Raw genomic sequence first — 17,275 nt, 5'->3', positions numbered from 1 at the left:
TAACTGAGCAAATCCCGTGTTGCTTAGGAATGTATGTTTGGAAATACTGCAGCCTGGAGGCATTTTGAACCCAAATAAACAACCAGATAAGCCTTAATACTCCCCACTTATCCCCTTACTCTCACAATCTAAAGTGAAATTGTGTTAACAGGTGTGAGACCATGAGAAAGAAGAATAAAATTAAACAAACTACAAGTGGTTTTGTTTGGTTTTGTTTTTTCCAAAGGAATTTAATTGATGCCCCCAGCTTCACAAAAAGGGCAAGGCCTTGACTTAAAATGAAAAATAAAAAAGCACTGTCAAAGAACAAACTATAAAAAATTTTAATCCCTTCCCCTAGCAATAAATACTGAACTAATATATATATATATATATATATACATATATATATATACACACACACATGTGGCTCAGGGAGGATTCAAGAATAGAAACCCTGGGGACCCAGCCCCCATAACCCAGGCCCAGCACTCACATCTATCCAATGATCTCAGCCCAAAATATAGGGATCAGTGAAAACAATGGATGGTACCCCATGCAAGGGGGCAGGTACTGAGAGGGGCCAAGACAGGCCAACAGAAGGACTGGAAGAAGGGAAGCTAGGTTATGTAATAAGGCAAAAGAAAGAAAAATCCAACTCAAACACATGCCCGCCCCTCTGAGTCACTGGGTAAGAGTAATCCAGCCTCTTCATTCCCTGGAACTTCTCTCCATGTCTCCACTTCTTCCCTAGAGTGTGAGTCTGACAGTCATTCACTCTGTGGACGATATGCGACAGTGGAAGCAGCCTGGCTGCTGGAGCCTTGTGGCTTTCCATTTACCACCAACAAAAGGGGTGTCTCTACACGAATACAGGAAAAGGAGTAGCTCTGGAAGAAAAGAGACAGAGAAGATTATGATGGATCTTGGGTAGGAGGGAATTCCAGAATGGGTCACACCATCCCCTTCTATCCCTCCTCCCAACTCAATATTCATGCACCTCAACTCCATCTTACATTACCCCAAGAAGGGTTACAAGTGGAACTGAACACAAATGGAGAATAACTAAGATAAGTCCCAAGCCATTAACCTTACCAGAGAGAACAAGGGTTTGAGATACTGATGAAAAAAATCAAGAGGGATTCTGAGAGAATTCTGCATTTCACCAATGTTCTCAAGGTTTGAGAGAGATGTTTGGGATAGAAGGAAAATGTCCAGCATGAACACTAAAAGGATGAGATTTTTTTTTAAGGAAACTAAGAAAAAAATAATCATTATAGTCATTTGCCTAATTATCATAAAGTGTACTAGCTTAGTGTACCTCAGAATTACCCAGATTCACTGAAAGTTGACCCACAGATTCACTTAAGTTTTAAAGAATAAGTTGAGGGATTTATATTAAAGAGCCTATTGTAATCCAAGTCATTCCCCAATTGAGAAATGGTCAAAGGATATGAACAGGCAGTTTTCTGATGAAGAAATCAAAGCTATATATTGCCATATGAAAAAATGCTCTAAAGCACTATTGATTAGAGAAATGCAAATTAAAACAACTCTGAGGTACCACCTCAGATTGACACCTATCAGATTGGCTAATATGACAAAAAAGGAAAATAACAAATGTTGGAGAAGCTGTGGAAAAAATGGAACACTAATGCATTGTTGGTGGAGCTGTGAACTGATCCAACCATTCTGGAAAGCAATTTGGAATTATGCCCAAAGAGCTATAAAGCTGTGCATACCCTTTGACCCAGCAATACCACTATTGGGTCTTTTTTTTTTGGGGGGGGGGGGTTGGTGAGGCAATTGGGGTTAAGTGACTTGCCCAGGGTCACACAGGTAGTAAGTGTTAAGTGTCTAAGGCCGGATTTGAACTCAGGTCCTTCTGAATCCAGGGCCAGTGCTCTATCGACTGTGCCACCTAGCTGCCCCTCCACTATTGGGTCTTTTTCCCAAAGAGATCATAAAAAAGGGAAAAGGACCCACATGTACAAAAATATCTCTAGCTGCTCTTTTTGTGGTGGCAAGGAATTGGAAATTGAGGGGCTGCCCATCAATTGGGGAATGGCTGAACAAGTTGTGGTATATGAATGTAATGGAATTCTATTGTGTTGTAAGAAACAATGAGCAGGTGGATTTCAGAGAAACCTGGAAGGACTTGCATGAACTGATGATGAGTGAGATGAGCAGAACCAGGAGAACATTGTACACAGTATCAACAACATTATGTGTTGATCAACTGTGATAGACTTGATTCTTCTCAGCAATACAAGATACTTCCAAAGGACTCATGATGGAAAATGCTCTCCAAATCCAGGGGGGAAAAAAAACCTGTGGAATATGGATGCAGAATGAACCATACTATTTCTTTTGTTTTTGGTGCTGTTGTTTTTCTTTTTTGAGGTTTTTCCTTTTTCCTCTGATTCTTCTCTTATAACACGACTAATGCAGGAAAAAAAAAAGAGCCTATTATCCCACAGCAGGTTTAAAATGGGATGCTTGAGGTCATAATATGAGCTCCAGTTTCAGACCTGGTACAAAGAAGTCAAGGAAAAGGGTCTGGGGTCCATCACCCACCTTTCCTTTATGCTGTATTTGATGGTGCCGGAGGTGGGGCTCAGGGATAGCCACAGAGTCACCAATGAGCACACCCCAACTCTGTACCATATTATACACCGTCACTGCAAAACAGGGCCCCTCAGAATCCACCAGGCCAAATGTGCTGCCAAAGGTAAGAAATACAAATGGAAGAGTGTTGGCAGATGAAAGGACCAAAAACAAGGGTTTTAAGAAGAAAAACAAAGGAATAAATAAACTTTTAAAACAAGCTCCATGTGTCCATTCTGATTATTAGCCCCAAGAAGGCAGGGCCAGGAGCCATGAATTACAATAATGTATCTTTCCCAAAATACTTTAGAACACCCATGTATCCAGGGGGACTCAACAAATATTAATGATGATGAAACATCAACCAAATTGTTGTGGCTAAAACCATGTTTCTTGTTTGTCATTTTAATGACAGTCTCCCTTCAGACTTTCTAACTCCTTCCAGCTCTTGAATTGACAAAAACAAAGCACCCCACCAGCCTGACTTCCTTTATCCCCCATACTTTTTTGGGGGGGTAAAGATGGGGATGAATAGGAGGGTGAAGTGAAAGACAACCTGTTTTCAACAGTGTAAGGAATTCCCAGAATGGAAAAAATCCCTTCACCAATGGAGACAGGCAACTCACCTGAAATCTGTACTCTTAGAAAGTTACATGGTCACACAATTAAAATGTCAGGATTTAGGGGCAGCTAGGTGGCACAGTGGATAGAATACCGGCCCTGGAGTCAGGAGGACCTGAGTTCAAATCAGACCTCAGACACTTAACACTTACTAGCTGTGTGACCCTAGGCAAGTCAATTAACCCCAATTGTCTCACCCCACCAAAAAAAAAAAAAGTCAGGATTTTAATCCAGTTCTTCCTGAATGTAAAGCTAGCTCTCTAGCCACTACTATGCCACAGTGTCTCCAATATTTACTTCTCATAATTACCCTGTTTTATTTAATAAGCTCTTTTCTCAACAGCTTTCCTTCTCTTTTTGGTTTTGGTTTTGTTTTTGTTTTTGCAGGGCAATGAGGGTTAAGTGACTTGCCCAGGGTCACATAGCTAGTTAAGTGTCAAGTGTCTGAGGCTGGATTTGAACTCAGGTCCTCCTGAATCCAAGGCCAGTGCTTTATCCACTGCACCACCTAGCTGCCCCCTTTCCTTCTCTTTTTAATCCAACACACCTGGGATAACCTCCACAACTAAGCTATTTTCCTCCCTTCACTTAAACCTCACCTTAAAGCTTCCTGCTAAAACTTCCCTTACTTAAGACCCCACCCCACCACATAAGACAAAGCAAAAGCTCAGGGAAGAAGATCATCACAGATTTAACAGTGCACCCCTCTGAGGTCAAGGTCAAGACATGTTTGATTTATGCAATGACCACTGTTGGGACAGCCAGCGAAGGGAATTCTACCCAGAAGCTACTAATCAAGTAGGACCTCATTTGCCAGAGAAAATCCTGGCAGAACATTGGATTAGTACAGACACTCACAAGGGCACCTTCTCCTCTGTGGTAAGGCTGAACAAAACCTTGCCCAACACCACAGTACCACTGTTCATGCCAGGTTGCAATGTACTCAGTGGCTTTAGTTCCAGTGCCATCTTCTGCCCAGAGGCTGCCTGATAGCGCCCATCCCCACAAGGGCCTAACTGGGCTGGACGAAGACTTCCCAGCATGCTCTGCAACTTCTTGGCCTTCACTTTACCCTAAAGATAATGAAGATAAAGAAAAGAGGTGTCAAAAGACTAGCCCCTCATCCTAAACTACACTGTCCCTACCCCAGTCCCTCCTCTACCTAGGTTGCCATTCATACTGTACAACTTCAATCCCAATAACCCTACCATGAAAAAAAGGATGAGGGTCAGTCCATCCAAGCCACCATACCTTGCTATCAAGGAGGCTGCTCAATCTATCTAGGAATTCCAGGAGCTGTTGCTCTCGTTGCTGAGGCTCTGGCCAGGCTGGGTCCAGTGCTGCCGCTCTAGAGAAGCCTTCCAAGGCCTCCTCATAATTTTCCTCATATTTATATAGCTGCATATAAAGAAGTGATCAATATTCTTCCCCACCATGATTTTTGCACCGAAAGATATTAATTAACCTTTATATAGCACTTTAAAGTTTTTAAAGTTCTTTATACACATATATTTTGGTATCACATTTTTATGCTATTAATTAAATATCCAATTGAACACAAATCTTTCTAAACTTCTTCCTTTTTCCAAATGTATCCTTTTCCCTCAATACCTCCCACTTCTTCATTCCTTCCCCTTTCCCTCCAGGGTCCCTATCTGTTCTCATATGAGATTGGGCTTCCCCCCAAAAAACTTTGCATTTCCTCTAGTTGAAGGTACCAAGCTTTGCTATAATCTTACTCAGCTATATCCATAAACTAAAGCTTAATACATTATCATTTGTATGAGTTATAAATCGTCCCACCATCAGCCTTACCGTGGCCCTGTTCAGGTGGAGATCTGGATTGCTGGAGGCAGTCCTGTCCACTTTTTCCTACAGTAAGATATTTTTAAAAGCCATCATTCATTAGTGAGTTCTTTCACACATGAGAATGGCCACTCTACACATGGTTTGGGGCCTCACAGAAGTTCTCAAGATTTCCCTCCATAACAAAGAATCATCACCTATCCACCTTCTGCTATACTGCTATTTCGACAATAGATATGTGAGAGGAGATGAATACCCAGATACTGAAGCCTCATAATGAACCAGATATTTGAAAATAAATAAATGTGATTTATTTATCCATGCTATTATTTTATGTACACTTTAAAAATATTGTTATAATTAACCAATGGAATGTTGTCAGAATTAAATGAATAAATGTGAAAGCATTTTGAGTGAATGAATGAAAAAGCATTTTTTTATATTCCATGCACTGTACTAAGCCATGGAGACACAAATGCAAAGAAACACAATGCTTACTCTCAAAGAATTTACATTCTAATTGAAGGAAACAACCTATGTAGGGAAGTAGTGGCCAGGGAGGGGTATAAGTCACACAGATGGTAAGTGGAACAGTAACAGTCCAGGTCCCGTCCAGACACAAGGTTAGTATTGATTCCATTATAGTTCTCAAAGCAAGAGGAAAGTATACAATTCAGTTTTAACTTTAAAAGGAAAATGTAATAGAGATCAAAGGGAAAAACAATGATGAGTATAGTACTAGGACAAGGAATGATGACAGAGAAATATCAACAATCTACTGGCAGCCAATGAATTTTGCAGTATTTGTGATTAAGATGGAAAAAATATACCTCATCCTAACTCATTTCCTCTATCTCGAGTAATACTGGACACATCCAGAAAGATGTTTCTCTTTCCCAACCTTATTACAAGTCAGATTAAAAATCATAATCATTTTCCAAACCTGATACTTCAAACTAGTTGTAACAGATAAAATAGAAATACAAGGATGTGCACTCCTAGTAGGAGAAACCACAGGTCAAGCAACTTAGTAAGGAAATTTTATATACATAATACATATGTGTGTATAAAGAGATTAGATAGATATGCATGCATGCAAATGTGCATATGCATAAATGCATATATTCATGTGTATATACATACATTGCTGGGTTTTTTATGTGTTTTTAAATCTAGGTTCTGAAACGGGAGAAAGAGAAAATTATCTTTTATGAATTAAAAGCAAGTCTCTGGCAGAGTATAGATTATGAAACCTGTTAGAAACTTACTGGTATCTATAAATAGTGAAGCATTCATCAGGACAAAGGCTGGAAAAGTACAACTGCAGACCTAACAAGTGGATACAAGGTAGATGTAATTTTCTTTTGCTAACAGAAGCAAAGCTGTGTAATATAAAAAATATGATGCTAAAAGTAGACTGCAAAGAAAAAGATGCAGAAAAGACAGAGTAGTGAAGAGGCTCTGAGAATTAAATGGAGAACGAGAAGGGCAAATTAATGCTTTCTAAGAAGTTGTAAGCGAGTAGTTAGAGGATGGAAAGAAGCTATCTACAAGGGTTTTGTTTTTGTTTTTGTTTTTGTTTTAAGGGAAAAAGTGATTCTGAAGCTAAGAACTATGTCCTACCACGCCTTCAACACAAAAAAATGGTTCAGGGTAAATTCAAAGTTTTTCAACTTAAACCTGGCAGAATTCCAGAACTCGATTACTAAATTTCTAATACCTACATCATTAGCTTAAATTTAATGAGAAAGACATGTATACATTGCTATTTTTAGTGTTTTTAAAATGTGTTTTGAAATTCTAGTAGCTGATTATTAAGAAAAATTGTCGGGGCAGCTAGGTGGCACAGTGGATAGAGCACCGGCCCTGGATTCAGGAGTACCTGAGTTCAAATCCGGCCTCAGACACTTAACACTTACTAGCTGTGTGACCCTGGGCAAGTCACTTAACCCCAATTGCCTCACTAAAAAAAAGAAAAAAATATTAAAAAAAAAAGAAAAAAAAAGAAAAATTGTCATTAACTGTTACTATAAGCAAGTAATTACTATAAGGTAATAGAAATAAATTTCTATATAAAGAGCAAAAACTGACTTCAGTGCATGCTATTTTCTTTGATTCAGTTATCAGACCTATGGAAATTATGGCCAATTGTGTCATGCCGATCAGCTAGTTCCCTGCACCAAAGGCATGTGCGTATAAAGAAATAAAACAACTCTCAATGACTAACTCTTAAACCTAAACCTGTAAAATGACAGTAAATCGCTCTTGTGCTATATACTGAAAGGCCACAATCATTTGTATTAGGAATCTGTTGCTACCCCACCCCCATCTGACCCAGGTGACCATTAATACTCACTGCTTGGGCATAAGCACTAAGAGCTTGCTGGGAAATCTTAGGGTTCTGGCCTGCGTTGAAGAAGAGGGAAAGGTATGCATTCCCTAGAATATCTGAATAAGAAATACAAAAGTAGTTAAATAAGTATCACAAACCCAAGTTATTATCCTTAATCAGCACTAGACCCTTCCATTTCATCCCATAAGTCCCCTGTCTAGGGTGACTATGTCTCATTTTAGAAAGCCTAGAGCAGGAGTTCTCATCCTAAGGTACTGAACTTGGTTTTTAAGAATATTTTAATAACTATTTCAATACAATTGGTTTCCTTTGCTATCCTATGTATTTTGTTTTATACACTTAAAAATACTGTCCTAAGAAGAGGTCCATAGGCTTCCCCAAACAACCAAAGATTCCATACCTCAAAAAAGTTTAAAAACCCCTGGACTAGAGGCTAAAAAACTGAAGTCTACTTAATTCTAGACCCAAGGAATAGACTATGGGAACAGTTTTAACTCAACCCTATATGCACTGAAATACTATAGTTTCCTCTTCATGATAATTCAACAGAGTTTCCTCCAGATTTATCAAAAGAAAAATCTACCAGTCTTCAAATAAAAGATATGGAATCCTCTAGGAATGCACTCACACCACGAACGTCCATCGTGCACATCCATCTGCACAGCTAATTTGGCCTGCCGGACACTGTCCATGACGTGGCGGGAGTGTTCCTCACCAGTCTCAGCCCGCAGCTGACGAAGCACCATTGACAAATTCTGCAGAGAGACTTTATTCTTGTACTGCAAATGAAAAAGATATACAGTCAAACCCCAGGAATCCTCCTGACTCCATCTCCTCATAAAACATTCCCTGAACCCATCTTCTCATCACTCTCATTTATAATCTGTCTCATTTTTATCACTCCTTGTTCCCATCCCCCTACAGCAGTTCTACATCTAACTTTGTTTTTATGCCTGGCTGTCCCTCACCCAAATCCATTACCTTCTCCCTTTCTTAGTCCTTTGTCCCTCATTCCCTCTTCCAGCTTTGTTCCTCAATTCCTGTTTCTAGTCTTCTAATTCTGGTTTAGTTTCAACCTGGCTTTCATGCACTGGGGGAATTCCCAGACAGCAGAAGAATTTCATCCTTTCCATATGTGATTCCTGTAAATATAGCAGGAAGCTCACATGGGAGAGGGCTCCAGAGAAGCAGGTGTGTGCAGCTGCAACATCCCCTTTCTTCCAGTACACCTCACCCAGCTGGTTCCAGGCTTCCACCAGCTCAGGCTCCAGCTTCACAGCCTTCGATAAAAGCTCCTCAGCCTGAGGACTATAGTCTGGAGTCACATTCAGAGCCTTCCCTGTCAGCATAAGAACCCAGGCCTTTTCCTGGGAAAAGCCTATGAAAGAAGAAAAGGTGAAAGAAATTGAAATCTGAGACAATCTTAAAAGGGATCTTTTCCCCAGGGAACAGTTCCACACCAGTTGGAAGACTTGGGGAAAATTATTAGCAGCAAAAGTACTGAATTTCTAAGTATAAAGCACTGTACTCGGTGCTGGGGTCAAAAATCATTACAGGTTAAAAAAAAACATTACAGGTTAAAACATGGTCCTTGCCCTCAAGAGGCTTATAGTTTACATTAAAAAGACAATATCAATATAAAGTATCATATGCAAAGCATCAAATGAGCGGCACAAATAACTAAGAGCTGCAAGAGTCTGCTGGAGAGAAACAGAACAGTTGAAGAAAGGCTTTAAGAATCCAAGCCAGCGGGGGCAGCTAGGTGGCGTAGTGGATAAAGCACCAGCCCTGGATTCAGGAGTACCTGAGTTCAAATCCGGCCTCAGACACTGTGTGACCCTGGGCAAGTCACTTAACCCTCATTGCCCCGCAAAAAAAAAAACAAAACAAAAAAAGAATCTAAGCCATCACTGTTGATTGGAGTTGTGAACTAGTCTAACCATTCTGGAAAACAATTTGGAACTAAAATCAAAGGGCTGTAAAATTGTATATACCCTTTGACTTAACCATGCAGCTACTAGGTCTATATTCCAAGGAGATCAAAGAAAAGGGACCTAAATGTACAAGAATATTTATAGCAGCCCTTTTTGGGGTGGCAAAGCATTGGAAACTGAGGGGATACACATCAATTGGGGAATGGCTGAACAAGTTATGGTATATGAATGTGATGGAATACTATTGTGCTGTAAGAAATGATAAAGGAGATAGTTTCAGAAGACTCTGGGAAGACATATGAAGCAACATAAAGTAAAGTGAGCAGAACTAGGAGAACAATGTACACAGTAACAGCCGTACTATAAAGATAAACAACTGTGAAAGACTTAGTAACTCTAATCAATATAATAATCTACCAGAATTCTAAAGGACTCATGATGAGAAATGCTATCCACCTCCAGATTGAGAACTGATGGACTTGAGGTGCAAATTGAAGCACATTTTTATTCCCTTTATTTTCCTTGCCTCTTTTTTTTTGGGGGGGGGACAAAGCTAATATGGAAATGTTTTGCATGACTTCATATGTAGAATGGGTATATTTCTTGCCTTCTCAATGGGTGGGGTAGAGGTGGAGAGAACCAAAAATTGAAAAAAAAATTTTAAGAGAAGACTCTAAGCTATCAATACCATATGAAAAACATTTTTCAAATCACTAATCATTAGAAAATTAAGGTTCTGGGGCAACTAGGTGGCACAGTGGATAGAGCACCAGCCCTGAAGTCAGGAGGACCTGAGTTCAAATTCTCCCTCAGACACTTAACACTTACTAGCTGTGTGACCCTGGGCAAGTCACTTAACCCCAATTGCCACACACACACACACACACACACACACACACACACACACACACACACACACGAAAATTAAAGTTCTACCTAACACTCATCAAAATGACAAATATGGCAAAGAAGAAAATGGCAAATTTGGGAGAGGTTACAGGAAAACAGAAACATTAGTACCTTGTTATTGGAACTGTGGATTTCCATTTTGGAACCATGCCCTAAAAGTAAATAAACTGTGGATACCCTTTGACCCAGTTATACCACTATTAGGCCTATACCCCAAGGAGATCAAAGGATCTATGTGCACAAAAATATTTATAGCAACCCTTTTCATAACAGTAAAAATCTGGAAACAAGGAGTGCACTCCCTTTTTTTTTTTTTTTGGAGTGCACTCCCTTTTGAGGAATGAGTAAATAAAATATGGTATATGAACTGATGGAATAGAATACTACTGTGCTATAAGAAATAACAAAATGGACAGTTTAAGAGGAAATTGGGAAGATCTCTACGAACCCATGCTGAGTGAAGTGAGCAAAACAAAGAGGACAACTTATATAATGACAATAAATAAATACAGCTTTGAAAGACTTTAGAATTCTAATCAATTCAACAATAAACCAGGAGTCCATAGAACTGAAGATAAAATACTTACCTCTTGCTGGAGAGGTGATGGACTGAAAATGCAAAATTAGACACACCCTTTTGGACATGACCAACATGTGAATTTGTTTTGGTGGACTATGCATATTTATTATGAGGGCTTATTTTTCTTTTTTTTCTTTTTAAATTGTTGTTCAAATGGAAGAAAGGGGATAGTAGTAGGGAGAACTAATGCTTATATAAATAAATAATATTTTTAAATAAAATATAATGAAAGATTTCAAGAAGACATTAGCTCTTCCAGGAAGAATGATACCTAAAAAATGGAAAAAGGAGAAGAGTATCCTAGACCAAAGCTCCCTAAACTGTGTATCACAACCCCATATAGGATCATGTTACTGAATGTGGGGGATGCAAAAAATTTGGCAACAGTAAAAAGTTATGTATACCTATTTTATATACCTAGAATCACATAAAAATTTCTTGGGCAAAAAGGGGTCACAAGTGGAAAAAGTTTAAGAAGCCCTGTCCTAGACAAAGAAAATGGTACAAACAAGAACAAAGAAACAGGACTGTGTATGGCATAGCTGATAGTTAATGAGTGAACTGGTTTGGTTGAAACAGAGGGGAAAATAGTAGGAGATAAGGTTCGCCAGCTTCTGGTCTATGCCCTCTCTAACTCATCTTCCACACAGCCAACAAGTTGATATTCCTAAAGCAAAGATGTGATCATGTCCCTCCCTTTCTCCAGAAGCTCTCTGACTCCCTCTTATCTCAATTATAATATCCTCTGTTTAACATTTAAAGTCCTTCAAAATATGGTTCCAGTTTGCTTTTCCAGGATTATTGCATCTGACTCACTTTCACATACTGTATATTCGGGCTAATATGGCCTACATGCTGTTTCCTATCCATAACATATCATCCCTCCTCTGTGCTTTTGCAAAGACTACCCACAATGTCTAGAATGTATTTACTCCTTCCTCATCTCCACCTCACAAAATACTTCACTTCCTTTAGCCAATCAGTCAATAAACATTTTATTGAGTATCTACTACATGCCAGGCAGTATGCTAAGCACTGAGTATACAAAAAAAGAAAAAAACAGTGCCTGCCCTCAAGGACATAACAGTCTAATGTGGGAAAACAAAGGGCAAACAACATACAAACAGGATAAATCGGAGAGAATCAGGAAGGAAAGCACTAGCTTTAAGGGGAACTGGAAAAGCCTTCTTATAGAAGGTAGAATTCTAGCTAGGACTTGAAGGAAGCAGGGAGGCCAAAAGACAAAGAGAACTGCACAAATGGGGGATAGCTAGTGAAAATTCCCAGAGTCCAAAAATGGAATGTCTTTATCAAAGAACAGTAAGGATGTCAGTGTCACTAGATGGAAGAGTATATGGGGGAGTTAAAGGTGTAAGAATCTTAGAAAAGTAGGAGGAGGCCAGGATGTAAAGAGCTTTTTTTTTTTGGTGAGGCAATTGGGGTTAAGTGACTTGCCCAGGGTCACACAGCTAGTAAGTGTCAAGTGTCTGAGGCCGGATTTGAATTCAGGTCTTCCTGAATCCAGGGCCAGTGCTTTATCCACTGCACCACCTAGCTGCCCCTGTAAAGGGCTTTTAAAGCCCAAATAGATTTTTTTATATGATCCTACAGGAATAGGGAGCCACTAGAGTTTATTGAGTAGGAGGGTGACATAAGTCAGCCCTTCATTTTAGGTAGACCAATTTGACAGTTGAGTGAAGGACAGAATAAAGTAGGGAGGGAGGCCTTGAGGCAGGGAGACCAACCAGCAGACTATCCCAAGAGGGCAAGGGTGATGTGATGAGGGCCTGGACCAGAATAGTGGCCTCAAAAAAGAGAAGGTGTATGAGAAATGTTATGAAGCTAAAGACTTGGCTACTGATTGGATAGGAGATGAAAGAGAGTGAGGAGTTCTAAATTTTGAGCCTGGGTGACCAAGAGAATGGTCAGAGCTTCAATAGCAATAGGGACCTTAGAAGAGGGGAAAACACTTTCCCTCCTCCAATTTGAAATGTCTAATAGGCAGTTGGAGATGTGAAACTAGAGGTCAGGAGAAAGGTTAGGGCTAGATAAGTAGCCTTGGGAATTCTCAATATAAAGATAATAACTGAATCCATGGGAGCTAATGAGATCACCAAGGGAAATAGTTTAGAGGGAGAAGAAGAGAGGGAGCAGGGCAGAGCCTAGGTGGACAATCACGGTTAGCTGGCATGACCTGGTTGAAGCTCCAGCAAAGAAGAATAAAAAGGAGTTGTCAGATTAGGAGGACAACCAGGAGAAATTAGTGTCCCAAAAACCTAGAGAGAAGAAAGTATCATCAAGGATAAAAGGGTGATCAGCAGTATCAAAGGCTGCAGAGAAGGATGAAAACTAAGAAAAAACCCATTAGATTTGGCAATTAAGAAATCACTGGTAACTTTGGAAAGAACAATTTCAGCTGAATGATAAAGTCAGAAGCCGGACTGTAGAATTAAGAGAGGAAAGGAAATAGAGATGTTGATTATAGATTCTTCAAAGCTCATTTTAGATGCAACTTCCCAGAAGAAGACTATCCTGATCTCCCCAATTGCTAGTATCTTGCTCTTGTAAATTACTGTACCTATACTTACTTTGTATTCAGTTTTCTAAGTAGATACTGTTTCTTCCCAATTAAATGGTAAGATCCCTGAGAGCAGGAACAATTTAACTTTTGTCTCCATGTTCCCATAACCTAGCAGAATGGCTGGTATAAGGCACTTAATACTTATTGAATTAATGAATTTTTTTAAGGTGATGGAAGTACTAGCTATAGGTCATAGGGAGCCACTAAAGGTTTCTAAGTAAGAGAGTGGCATGAACAATCTGTTGCTATAAGAAAATTATTCAGGCAGCTATGTTCAGGTTAGAAAGCTGAAGGCAAGAAGACTACTGAAATACTCTAGCAAGAGGTGAGTGGTATGACCTGAGAGTGAAAGGAGCTGAGAGTTTGGGAGATTTGGTATGGCTTTTTTTCAACTACATGCATTAGCTATGATCTATACCCATCAGAGAGATTCATTTTATTTGACCATTGAGTAGTAGCCCCTTTACAGAATATAGAAAGGGAGGAAGAGGCCATCTCACTTCCCAAGCAAAGAAATACTGGCTTTCTATCTTGAATCTTGAGGGCCATACCTACTGCTTCCTCCATCTTGTGTAGGGTCTTCTCCATTTCTTCTCGAACATCTTGATGCTTCTGAGCAGCATACTCAACTGGATGTGTCTCAAAGTAGTGGTCCCGAAATGAATAGAGCTGGTCTACCAGTTCCTAAAAAAAGGATAGGGATGGTGCTGTGAAAATAGGTACCTTGATTTGCTTGAGCTCCCTCCCACCCCCAATTATCCAGGTAACCAGAACAACTGTATAAGGACTGGCTTCATTGGCTAACACACCAATAATCCTTTGTGTGACAGATTAAACCCAGCTGGACATACAGGGAATCAGTAACACTGAAGCCAAAGACTTATCTGACTGCAGGATGTGTGACTATAGATATGGACCTTATCTTCAGCTATTCACCAACTTTGGAATAATCCTTTTTCTTTTTGAAGAGAGCCTCAAGAAGACCAAGAACTGAACTGCCAATCACCAAGAATGGCTTCTGATTTGTGTATCAAAGGCCACATCCTCCACCTCTGGAATTCACACACACCCCTCCCTTTGGGAGTGGGCCTTTCGAACCCCACCTTTCTTCCAAATTCCTTACCTGCTTTTGTTTAAACTATATATAAAGGCTGGCAATCTACAGTATGGTGTCCTAATTAGCAATAGGCTGAAAAGCACCCATGATCATGCTAGGTTTTCTTCCCAGTTTAATAAAACCTTTCTTTTAATTATTACAGGCATTGTCTTTCTCTGGTTTTCCTTCCCTTTTAGGAAGAAGGGGATTTAATGTCAAGAACTGGCCTTTGCATTCTCCAGTCTTCCCCTTAGAGGAAAGAGATCTAAATTCCATTGAGAGTTTTCCTAAATTTACAATGCCATCATTTGAAAGGAACAACAAGCAGAGTAATCTCAGATTGGCTAGACACAGAAAGCAATCTTTTAACTCAGAAATATCAACTCCCAGATCCCCCTTACAGGTCAGAACAACAGGACTGGGATACCAGAATGCCACAGATCCTAACATAAAGCAGCCAAGGTTCCAGGCTTATATTTCAGGAGTGTTCTGCTCCAGTCTCCATAAAAAAATGGGTCAATGTCAGAATAACATTTCTCTCTCCATTATCAATAATCTGCTGATATGTTCTTGTCTTGATCTGGACCTCAATCGCAGACTTGTCTGTCCCGCTACTCTAGGGCCTGAAACTGAGGCACACAGAAACACAGAATTTTGTGTTTTAAATAATAGGCCATTTTCAGGGTTCAGTTAAGAAGGGTAGGCAGCCTCTAGAGGCCCCTTCCACCCCAAGAAGTCTATAAAAACAAAAACAACCTTTTCCCAGCTTTCTAACCTGAAATATCAACCTCCTTTTTTCTTCTATCTGCCTTCTCCTATTTCTGCAATTTGTATGAACCCCTGTTGCTGTCTATCCTCTACAAGGTCACTTTGGGATATCCAGTACAAATGAAAACCAATATTATGGGCATTCTTTGAGCATCACAGTCACCACCCATTCCCAACCTATCTCCTCTCCTGTGCTGCCCTCATTAACAGGGATCTCTGGATCTTAGATTTAGAACTGGAAGGAACCTTATAGAGATTATCTGGTTCAACTAGAGAAAACTGAGGCCCAGGTCTGAATGACTGATCCAAGGTCTTAGAAGTAAAAAGTAGCAGACCTGGATTTGAATCCAAATCCTCATATTCCTAATCCAACACTTTTCACTATACCATGCTGCCTCCTTTATTTTAAAATGACTCTGAAATAAATAACAAAGTTGAACCAAGTTCTTTGGGAATGGGTTAAACCAGATATGGTTATAATTGGTACTGCTGCAACCTGATTTAGTTGTTAAAGCAATTTTTACAAATGTTGTTAATATGGTGGCAAATGCCTTCAAAAGACTAGAAATGATCTATAATGTAGGTCTAGAATTTAAACTCCAGACTGCCTAAAACCATTAAGGAACTGAGTTTCTGAGCCTAAGGGATTATCTCAGATCACTACAGATAAAGTAAAGAGAAACTAAACTAACGGGTACATCAACTCCCAGCCTTGGGAGGCTGGTTGTCTCAGCCACTTATATAGTTCTAGAGACTTCTTTACAGCAAAGCGCCGGCGTAAGGACGATCCACCACCACCACCACCACCCCCCCAAAAAAAAAACAAACAGTGGCGTGAGTACAAGACTATTGTTGCCAGTTTCATGGCTGAAAAGAGTGGGAGTGCGGGGAATGGGGAAAGGGAGGCAAAACAGCCTTACAACAAGTGCATGGTGGGTGGATTTGCTGAAATGGGAACGTTGGAGCTGTACTCTAATGGAGAAAACGAAATCTAATGGATTGGAGAGAGAAAAAAAAAATTCCTATCCGAAAAACGTCAAGGAAAGTTAGCAGCTAGTAAATGTCGCCACAACGCCCCTGCCAGCAGAGTAGTAAGTGTAAATGCCCTGGGCATAGCAGGGGGCGCCCCGGCACCTACGGAGCATCCTGGCAGCATGATTCGCCCCGCCCCCAGCCCCCGCAGCTGCCAATACATAAACGGGACACACACACGCCCACCCCACCCCCAGTCTCTAACCCAGGAAGCTTCGCAGCCTAGCCCACCCTCACCCCCACCCCCGGGCCAGGACGCTTCCGCACCCCCAGTAACGGCCCCCCGACTCGGGGAAGAGTTTGTAGAGTAACTGCACCCCGCATCTACCCGGCAGTATAGCTGGGCACGCGGAATCACAACCAATTAACCAATAGCGTAAGTGCTTTCGCCCTCGGCTCCTACCTGCAAGAGCTGCACGGGCTGCTTGGCTTCCTCCTCTTCTTCAGCCATCGTTCCTCCGGCTATAGCCCTCGCCTCCCCCAGCGCTACAACCACAGAGAAACAGGAACTCGCGCGGAGCCACAGTGACATCTAGAGGAGGGGAGGCTCCCCTGCGCACGTGGCACAGCGCCCGACGCCCACGGGGTCTGTGTCACTCAGCTCCTCCCAGTCCGGCAACTGCCCGCCAGCGTAAACCCAGGGCGGGGGGCGGGGAGATGGCTAGTCCGTGTAGGGAAGCACATTTTCATGTGTATGCCACATAATATATATCTATGGCCCAAATCCTATAGCCACCGTGTTCTCATGGCTCATTTTGACTGCACGCCAGCCTGTTCGCCTACCCTTTCGTGTACAGCAGGCAGGGACCGGGGAGGCAGCATACAGGGGAGTCAAGAAGACCTCTCGTTCCAGGCTGGTCTGGGACACCTTCATTCTATGACAGCTGTGTGAGCCTGAGGCAAGTCACTGGGGCTATAGGTTGCAGATTAAAAGTGTGGCATTCTACACAGGTAGATCAATTTTCCACCTTAAGAGCTCTCCACACTTATGAATCCAAAAGCTATAACC

At 40.9% G+C, this 17,275-nt stretch overlaps 1 protein-coding gene across 1 annotated transcript; it reads right to left on the bottom strand.

Annotated features, from left to right (window-relative positions):
* Positions 1 to 309: 309 nt before the first annotated feature.
* On the bottom strand, positions 310 to 16,782 carry TTC5 (tetratricopeptide repeat domain 5). Its single transcript, XM_043988456.1, has 10 exons — positions 16,670 to 16,782; positions 13,922 to 14,054; positions 8,533 to 8,744; positions 7,995 to 8,145; positions 7,370 to 7,461; positions 5,023 to 5,079; positions 4,459 to 4,605; positions 4,066 to 4,280; positions 2,557 to 2,701; positions 310 to 869 (listed from the first exon to the last, which is right to left on the bottom strand). Exons 1-10 carry the CDS (start codon positions 16,715 to 16,717, stop codon positions 750 to 752), a joined length of 1,320 nt encoding a protein of 439 aa, XP_043844391.1. The 5' UTR covers positions 16,718 to 16,782; the 3' UTR covers positions 310 to 749.
* Positions 16,783 to 17,275: the final 493 nt, after the last annotated feature.

Source organism: Dromiciops gliroides, chromosome 2 (assembly GCF_019393635.1).
Source record: "Dromiciops gliroides isolate mDroGli1 chromosome 2, mDroGli1.pri, whole genome shotgun sequence".
Lineage (NCBI taxonomy): Eukaryota > Metazoa > Chordata > Mammalia > Microbiotheria > Microbiotheriidae > Dromiciops > Dromiciops gliroides.
The sequence above is the reverse complement of the archived record's forward strand: the minus strand, read 5'-3'. Positions and strand labels throughout refer to the sequence as shown.

Excerpts from the sequence above, each read along its gene's own strand:
- TTC5 (XM_043988456.1), bottom strand. The coding sequence starts at position 16,717 with ATGGCTGAAGAAGAGGAGGAAGCCAAGCAGCCCGTGCAGCTCTTGCAG. Across the intron at positions 4,606-5,022 it reads TCCACCTGAACAGGGCCACG|CTATATAAATATGAGGAAAA; the intron begins GTAAGGCTGATG and ends CTTTATATGCAG. Across the intron at positions 870-2,556 it reads AAATACAGCATAAAGGAAAG|AGCTACTCCTTTTCCTGTAT; the intron begins GTGGGTGATGGA and ends CTTTTCTTCCAG.